At 41.9% G+C, this 9,006-nt stretch overlaps 1 protein-coding gene across 1 annotated transcript in view; it reads left to right on the forward strand.

The window, feature by feature from the left end:
* LOC127582612 (procathepsin L-like) overlaps positions 1–8,729 on the forward strand; it is a 33,477-nt gene extending 24,748 nt beyond the window's left edge. Inside the window, exons 6-8 of the mRNA XM_052038053.1 lie at positions 1,235–1,397; positions 2,850–2,955; positions 8,359–8,729. Of these exons, the coding sequence (XP_051894013.1) occupies positions 1,235–1,397; positions 2,850–2,955; positions 8,359–8,458 (369 nt within the window). The 3' untranslated portion in view covers positions 8,459–8,729. The remainder of the gene's footprint in view (positions 1–1,234; positions 1,398–2,849; positions 2,956–8,358) is intronic.
* Positions 8,730–9,006: the final 277 nt, after the last annotated feature.

Raw genomic sequence — 9,006 nt, forward strand, 5'->3', positions numbered from 1 at the left:
AATGTTTGATACAAAACATTACATTTAGGGTGTGAACTATTGTGTAGAGTAACTTATTGTAAGCAAAGTTATTTGTTAAGAAAGAGATTACTCTCTTAAAAATGAAAATTAAACCATTATTTGACAAGTTCAGAGTTTTGTATGTTGGGTTTAAATCAAGAAATAATGATTAAAATTGTTCTTTAACAATTGATCTTTGATAATTGATATCAATTATATCATTGATCTTTAACATTGATGCTGTTTCTTCAGCAGTGCACCTCCTGCTATTGACAATCACTCCTAGAATAAGAATTGTGTACTATCCTGATTGGTACACCACAAGCATCTCCTGACTGCTTTTATCCGTGTTGTGTACATTCAGCTTCCTTAAACTTGCTCCATTGGCAATTCCACACACTCATTTTTGAATTCCTTACCCACATTATCTATCTGTTTTTATCCAGTAATATATTATCAGGACTGACCCAACGCAGTTTATTTTTCTCTGTCTTGGCACCTCACATTGGGTTCTGAGGGTCTACCTTTTGAAATATGTGATGGCTCTGATCTGTTGTGAAAATAAGAAAAAATCTGTAGATCTGGAAATTTAAAATATAAACTGAAAATGCTGAAAAAACTCAGCAGGTCAGGCAGCATCTGTGGAAAGAAAACCAGAGTTAGCGTTTCAAGTCAAAGACCCTTCATCAGAACGAATGGTCTCTGACCCGAAACGTTAACTCTTTTCTTTCCATAGCTACTGCCTGACTTGCACTTTCTGTGTTGTGAAACTTGTCAGGCTCTCCAATGTGCGGGTTGGTTTCATGGAGGCAACTGAGACTGCAACTACAAGAGAGACTTTGAGATCGGTGTGCCTTCTGACGCTGTGTTCTCTCTAGATTTGCCTCTTTATCTGAATGAGTGAGTACCTTTGATGTACAACCTGCATCTACAATTTGTTGATTGTGCTCCTCTTTGCTCTGGATTCCTCTGTGATTCTGAGCTACACTAGTGACAGCTTTGGTGGAACCTGAGGAGCAAGTTGGCCAATATATTTATATAAGGAGATCTTGCAATTTTTACCCTGTTCTCAGTTTTCCCTTTTCAAATGAATGTGCCAAAGATGGTTGTACCTTCAATTTCCAAAGCTCTGCACTAACCAAAAGGTTAAAATTTCTTGCATCTCATTGGCACTTTGAGAAGAATTGTGTGGTACTAATGAACTTCAAATTTTAATGGTTAATTTATCAATTAGGAAGGAGACTGCAGATTTCAGCGCAGCAAAGTCGTTGCCAGGATTCGTACATACACGCAGAGTAAGTATACTGAAGGACGTTTAGCAAGAACAGTGGCCAGAGTTGGACCAATTTCTATTGCCATTGATGCAAGCCAAAGATCCTTCCAGTTTTACAATCAAGGTAAGAAACAGAAATTCTCCATTCCATGCATTATATTAACAATCATTCATTTACACACACTTCCTCTCTCAACTTGCTTATCATTAGTAATTCCTGTTGAATATTTATAATGGAAATTATATTACCGTTACATTCCCGTCAAGTTTTACCATCCCCTGGCATGTGCTTTCTGGTGCTGTCAAAAGCTGCCTATCCATTCGGGCATCCCCATGTTCCAACACCTCCTTTTGGCGCTAGCATTTCTTTCCCTCTCCTTGAATGGAGATTTCACAAGACCTGCACTCTCTATACTTTTTCATCTTGACAATCCATTGCTGTCACACTCCGGGATAGAACTCACATGCCACTTTATTCAAAACCTGCGACCCAGTAAATCTTCCTATCATCTTCTGTATTCCTGTTTTGTAAAGCATAAACTTAAACTAACATATAATTAGAATCTTCAGTAAATGGAATTACCATCTGTGTTATTACAGCAAACTTCAAGATAGAAACCATGACTCAAATTTGTTAAATGCCATTACGTAAAGAAAGTGGGTTCAGTAAAATCAATTGGTACACGTTCCCATTCCCCCTGTGCACCTGCGGTAGAACACTGAGTGATAAAACACTGGCACACGGGACCAAGTTCAGTCTCCCTGCTGCTTTCAAAATCATTACTTGACTTTTTGAGGTTAAATCAATTCCAGATCTGTCATCTTTTTGTGGATATATTGAGCAAACAGCAAGAGACAACTTTATTTATCACAATTCTGTTTGAATTAGCTATTCACAAGTTGTACAAGAAGTTAGAAATGCATTTCAAATTGTGAAAAAATTCAAAGGCTTCTCATGTATTCGATCGATACGTGGATTGACCAAAATGAATCCAAACAGAAAAGCGAACAATAACAACATCATTGAATAATAAAGCCAGTGACCTTTTCATATTCAAAACTGGAAAGTACATGACAAAAATCAATCATTTTGTGAAGAAGCCAAAAAAAGTTGTTCTGTAAATTGGATTGATTGAAGCCAGGTCACTGGCTGTACTAGCTGCACCACCCTGCTGTCTTTGCCAATCTGGCTTCTTTGATGCGCTCCCATGTTGCCGATCCCCAGAAGCAACTTAGAAAATATGGTCAACTTAAATCAACAAACTTTGCATTGATATGGAAATTGCTAATGGTTGCATGGGAGAAGGTTCCCCATGGCACAGTCCAAGGAATGTCGAGGTGGAACGCTGAGGGCAGGTTGGATGACACAGTTACAAGAAATTTATATTGGGATTTCTTATTATAAAAATGAACATTATGATTAATAGTAAAAGATGTTGACAAAAGTGAAAGAAATGTGACAAACAGAAGTAAACAGAATTGTGGAGTGGGTGCTAATTGAAAGGCAGGATAACAAAGAGTAAATATCTGTGCAACATGAGGTCAATCAATAATATGAATAAATGTTTCCTTCCAGGCGTCTACTATGATCCAGAATGCGGTTATAATGGTGTGAACCACGCAGTGCTGGCGGTTGGATATGGCACAGAGAATGGAGTAAAATATTGGCTTGTTAAAAACAGGTATGTACCACAAAAGATGAAAGACAAAAGATGACCAGGAAATTCAAAGGAACTTGTTTATCTAAACCATAGAACCATAGAACCATACAGCACAAAACAGGCCCTTCGGCCCACCGTGTCGTGCCGTCCATCAGACCACCCTCACACTACCTAACCCCTTCCTCCCGCATATCCCTCTATCTCTCTAAAGCATGGAAAGAATGCAGAATGTACTACCACTAGGAATACTACAGACAATCACATGAGGGAGAAAGTACTGAAAAGATGTATTTAAATAGAGGAGGCTCTTGTAGAGCATTAACATTACAGAAATCAGTTGGTCTAAATGGTGATGTAAGAATGTGACCAACACCAGAAAATATGTTCTTATAGATGTGAAGAGTCAGTGACACAGTTGAATGGGATTGACAAGATGTCCTCAAGTGCATCCAGTCCATTTCCCGCACCTTTGCTCTTGCCCTCCTCCCTGCCCTCAGAACCAGGATAGGATGCCTTTCGTCCTCATTATCCACCTCACTGGTCTTCACATTCATTGGATCATTATCTGCAACTTCCAACACCTCCAACGTCCTCCGTCTGTTTAGTTTCACCATTCCAAAAAGATGCTTCACTCTTCCATCTGTATCACCACACAGTCTCTTTCCCACAGCAGGAGATGCAACACTGTACTTGTACCTCTTCCCTGCTCACCTTCCAAATTCCCAAACATGCATATCACGTGAAGCAGTGAATTACTTGTACTTCTTTCAATTTGGTGTACCATATTTTCCCTCGCCATGGACACTGCCTGACCTGCTGAGTATTCCCAGGATTTTCTGTTCTATTTTGAGGATGGATTTGTGCTGGCAATAGTGATAGGAATGGAGGAACAACTCAATGGAATGGATTGTGGCAGCATCTGATGGAGTGATAGAACGGTTGGGTGTGGTGGGTTGCAGCAGGGGTCAATGGGAAGTGGCAAGGTTGGATGAGACAGATGGCATCAAACATGTTAAAATTATTGGTTGAAACCCGTGATACGTGGGTTGAATGGAGTAGCAATAGTTGGAAAGAAGAACACACTGGTGAAGGAGTAGGCTGCCTGGCCGCATCATCTGCCACACCATTCAATGTTTTCCTGGCTGATCTGCCCCAAGTCTCAACGTCTATTCTGTACCAATCCCGTAGCCCTTGATTCATCAATATTTCAAAAGTGTAAATACTCCCTTTTTAAATACCATGAATGAGCTAGCCTCCGCAGCTCTCCAAGGTAGAGAATTCCAGAGGTTCACCATCCTATGCGAGAAGAAACTCCTCAGTTTTAAACGACTGCCCCCTTATCTTGAAACATGTCCCCTCATTTGAGCCTCTCCCACGAGTGGTAAAATCTCAACATCTACCCAGTCATGCCCCCTTAGTGTCTTATACGTTTCAATCAGATTGCCCCTCATTTTTCCAACTCCAAAGAATACAGGTCCAATTTCTTCACCTGCTTGTGAGAGGGCAACCCTCTCATCCCAGGAATTAGCCCAGAGAATATGTTTTGGTTGGCTTCCAATGCTGGTATATCCTATTTTAAATAAAGGGACCTAATCTGTGCATAGTACTCCAAGTATGATCTCACAAATACCAGTACTTGCCTATTTCTAAACTTCAGTCCCCTTGCAATAAAGGCCAATATGCCATTTGCCCTGCTAACGACTTCTGTACTTACCTGAGAACACTCATTGTTTCACAGCACCTAGTCCCATTGAATTCTACTCATTTCTAATCTCTATCCACTCAGATAATAGTCTGCCTTTTGATTCCTCTCACCAAGGTGCATGACCTTACACTTTTTGGTTTGTTTTATGATTAATCTTCTCCTAATTCTGACAATAAGCCATCAATCTGAAATGTTAGCTCCACTCTCATGTCTCAAGCCTCCTGCTCTTTTTAAACTTACTTCTGCTCTCAAATCTAGAGCCTCCTACTCATAGAATCATAGAGTTATATAGCACGGAAATAGGCCCTTGCCGACCAAGGTGCCTACCTGAACTAGTCCCGTTCACTTGCGTTTGGCCCATATCCCCCTAAACCTTTCTTATCCTTGTACCCGTCCAAATGTATTTTAAATATTGTCTCTGTGTGAAAAATTGCCCCTTAGGCTCTATAGAACCATAGAACAGTACAGCACAATACAGGTCCTTCGGCCCACAATGTTGTGCCGACCTTTAAACCTCACCTGACTATCTAACCCCTTCCTCCCACATATCCCCCTATTTTAAATTCCTCCATATGCTTATCTAACAATCTCTTGAATTTGACCAATGTACCTGCCTCCGCCACCACCAGGCAGCGCATTCCATGCACCAACCACTCTCTGGTATTTCCCTTGAACTTCCCACCCATTACTTTAAAGCCATGCCTTCTCATATTGAGCATTGGTGCCCTGGGAAAGCGGTGCTGGCTGTCTACTCTATCTATTCCTCTTAATAATTTGTATACCTCTATCATGTCTCCCCTCATCCTCCTTCTCTACAAAGAGTAAAGCCCGAGCTCCCTTAGACTCTCCTCATAATCCATACTCTCTAAACCAGGCAGCATCCTGGTAAATCTCCTCTGCACCCTTTCCAACGCTTCCACATCCTTCCCATAATGAGGTGACCAGAACTGGACACAGTAGTAGTCTAACCAGAGTTTTGTAGAGTTGCATCATTACCTCATGGCTCTTAAACTCGATCCCACGACTTATGAATGCTAACTACCCATAAGCTTTCTTAACTACCCTATCCACCTGTGAGGCAACTTTCAGGGATCTGTGGATATGAACCCCCAGATCCCTCTGCTCCTCCACACTACCCAGAATCCTGCCATTGACTTTGTACTCCACCTTGGAGTTTATCCCTCTAAAGTGTACCACCTCACACTTCTCCAGATTGAACTCTATCTGCCACTTCTCAGCCCAGCTCTGCATCCTATCAATATCCCTCTGCAATCTTTGACAGTCCTCTACACTATCCACAACACCACCGACCTTTGTATCGTCTGCAAACTTGCCAACCCACCCTTCTACCCCCTTATCCAGGTCATTAATAAAAATCATGAAAAGTAGAGGTCCCAGAACCGATCCTTGTAGAACATCGTTATTTACAGCCCTCCAATCTGAATGCACTCCCCTCCACCACAACCCTCTGCTTTCTACAGGCAAGCCATGTGGAACCTTGTCAAATGCCTTACTAAAATCCATGTAGACCACATCTACTGCACAACCCTCATCAATCTGTCTGATCACCTCCTCAAAGGATCCTATTAGGCTTGGGAGACATGATCTGCCCTTCACAAAGCCATGCTGGCTGTCCCTAATCAGACCATGATTCTCTCAATGCCCATAGATCTTATCTCTAAGAATCATTTCCAACGGCTTGCCACCACAGACATAAGGCTCACTGGTCTATAATTCCCTGGACTATCCATACTACCTTTTTTGAATAAAGGGACAACATTTGCCACCCTCGTCCTCCGGTACCATTCCCGTGGACAATGAGGACTCAAAGATCCTAGCTAAAGGCTCAGCAATCTCCTCCCTTACCTCGCGTAGCAGCCTGGGGAATATTCCGTCAGGCCCCAGGGACTTATCTGTCCTAATATTTTCTAACAGCTCCAACACATCCTCTCTCTTGATATCTACATTCTCTAGAACCTTAACCTTACCAACACTATCCTCAGCGTCATCAAGGCCCCTTTCCTTGGTGAATACTGAAGAGAAGTATTCATTGAGAACCTCACCCATGTCCACGGCTTCCAGGCACATCCTCCCACCTTTGTCTCTAATCGGTCCTACCTTTACTCTCGTCAACCTTCTGCTCTTCACATAAGTGAAAAAAGCCTTGGAGTTTTCCTTAACCCTACTCGCCAAGGCCTTTTCATGTCCCCTTCTTGCTCTCCTCAGCCCCTTCTTAAGTTCCTTCCTTGTTACCCTATATTCCTCATGAGCCCTACCTGATCCTTGCTGCCTACACCTTATGTATGCTGCCTTCTTCCTCCTAACTAGTTGTTCCACCTCTCTTGTCACCCATGGTTCCTTCACCCTGCCATTCTTTCTCTGCCTCACCGGAACAAATTTATCCCTAACATCCTGCAAGAGATCCCTGAACAATGACCACATCTCCATAGTTCATTTCCCTTCAAAAATGTCATCCCAATTTACACTCGCAAGTTCTAGCCTTATAGCCTCATAATTTGCCCTTCCCCAATTAAATATCTTCCTGTCCTCTTTGCTCCTATCCTAGTTCATGATAATGTTAAAGGTTAGGGAGCAGTGGTCACTGTCCCCCAAATGCTCACCCACCGAGAGATCTGTCACCTGACTCGGTTCATTACCTAATACTAGATCTAATATGGCATTCCCTCTAGTCAGCCTGTCAACATACTGTGACAGGAATCCATCCTGGACACACTTAACAAACTCTGGCCCGTCTAAACCTTTGCTACTAAGCAGGTTTAAATTTAAATCTTTCCCTTCTCACTCTAAACCTGTGCCCTCTAGCTTTAGACTCCCCTACCCTGGGAAAAAGATGATGACCTTTCATCATATTTATGTCCCTCATGATTTTATAAACATCCATAAGGTCACCCCTCAGCCTCCTACGATCCAGGGGTAAAAAGCTCCAGTCTATCCAGTCTCTCCTTATAACTCAAGTGCTCCAGTCATGGTAACATCCTTGTGAATCTTTTCTGCACAATTTTCAGCTCAATGACATCTTTCCTGTAAGCTGTGTGACCAGAACTGCACACAATACTTCGTGCGGTCTCACCAATGTCTCCTACAGTTGTAACATGACATCCCTACTCTTGTACTCCCATGTTCTTTTTAACCTTGTCCCCACTATCAAGTCATGGGCTATTAGGATGTAAAATTTTTGGTGATAAAAGGCCAGCCGGCCCATCAGGCCAGTCCAGTCCTGATATGATGCGGCCCACATTCAGCATCATTTCCTTTTCCATTCAAACCATCTCCTGCAGGAAGGAAGCTTAACATGATGTAGGTCAAAATGTCTCTAGACAACAAGGCAAGCTCCAGGATACCATGATGACTGATACTGTTAACCCCACCTGGTTTTAAATACTTTCCATTCTCACCCAACTCTGATTTGAAAGCTTGTGGTAAACCCACACTCAACCCACTGACTAACAATTTACTGTATGTCAGAGGTCAGAGAAAACTTTTTGACTCTTAACCTAACTGTACATTTAAAAAAAAATTATTGCGACATTCTACTCAGCTATCTAACTCAAATAACTTGTGTGCCTTGACATTATTTTAAAGATTACAATCCGATCCAATCAAAATCCCTTTTTTGCAATGTATAAAATCCCAGTTCTTCAAGGTTAACACTCTAACAGAACTGTGAAATTAACACCATTTCATTTCTCATTTTCCAGTTGGGGAACAACATGGGGTGACAAGGGCTACATTAAAATGGCGAAGGACAGGAACAATAATTGTGGAATAGTCAATTATGTGGTCTTTCCAATCGTGTAAATGCTCCAACGTTCAACCAGAGCTTCAGAACTCGACCTGAAAAATTGTGGAAACCTGCTATTGCTTATTCATTCTACGCCGTTGCTTTAACGTTCTACAGCAAATAAAAACAAGTCCAGGGGAATAATCGCAGCTTCTGCATCTTCGTCAGTGTGGTATTAAAGGCAAACTAATGGTGTATTGTTAACTGCAATTCTGAGTGACAGTGTTATTCAAGTTGTGTCGAGGCAATGAGTTGTAGTGCTGAGAAATTAAAGCTGCTGGCAATCTCTTCAATTGTTTCTTTATTTCAAACATGATTAATGAACTGAGGTTCTGCCTGATCTTGCAGCTCCAAACCTCACCACAGCCTTGGTCCCAAAATGGACCAAAGAGTTGAATTCCTAAAGTTAAGTGAGATTGAATGGCGTTGATATCAAGGCAGCATGTGACCGAGGGTGGCTTCAAGGAGCCCTGGAAAACTGATGCCAATGGGTAGCAAGGGGAGAACACTTTAAACTACAATGCCCATCTTTCCTCCAATACTTCACATTCTTCCTCAGTGCCTA

Source organism: Pristis pectinata, chromosome 24 (assembly GCF_009764475.1).
Source record: "Pristis pectinata isolate sPriPec2 chromosome 24, sPriPec2.1.pri, whole genome shotgun sequence".
NCBI lineage: Eukaryota > Metazoa > Chordata > Chondrichthyes > Rhinopristiformes > Pristidae > Pristis > Pristis pectinata.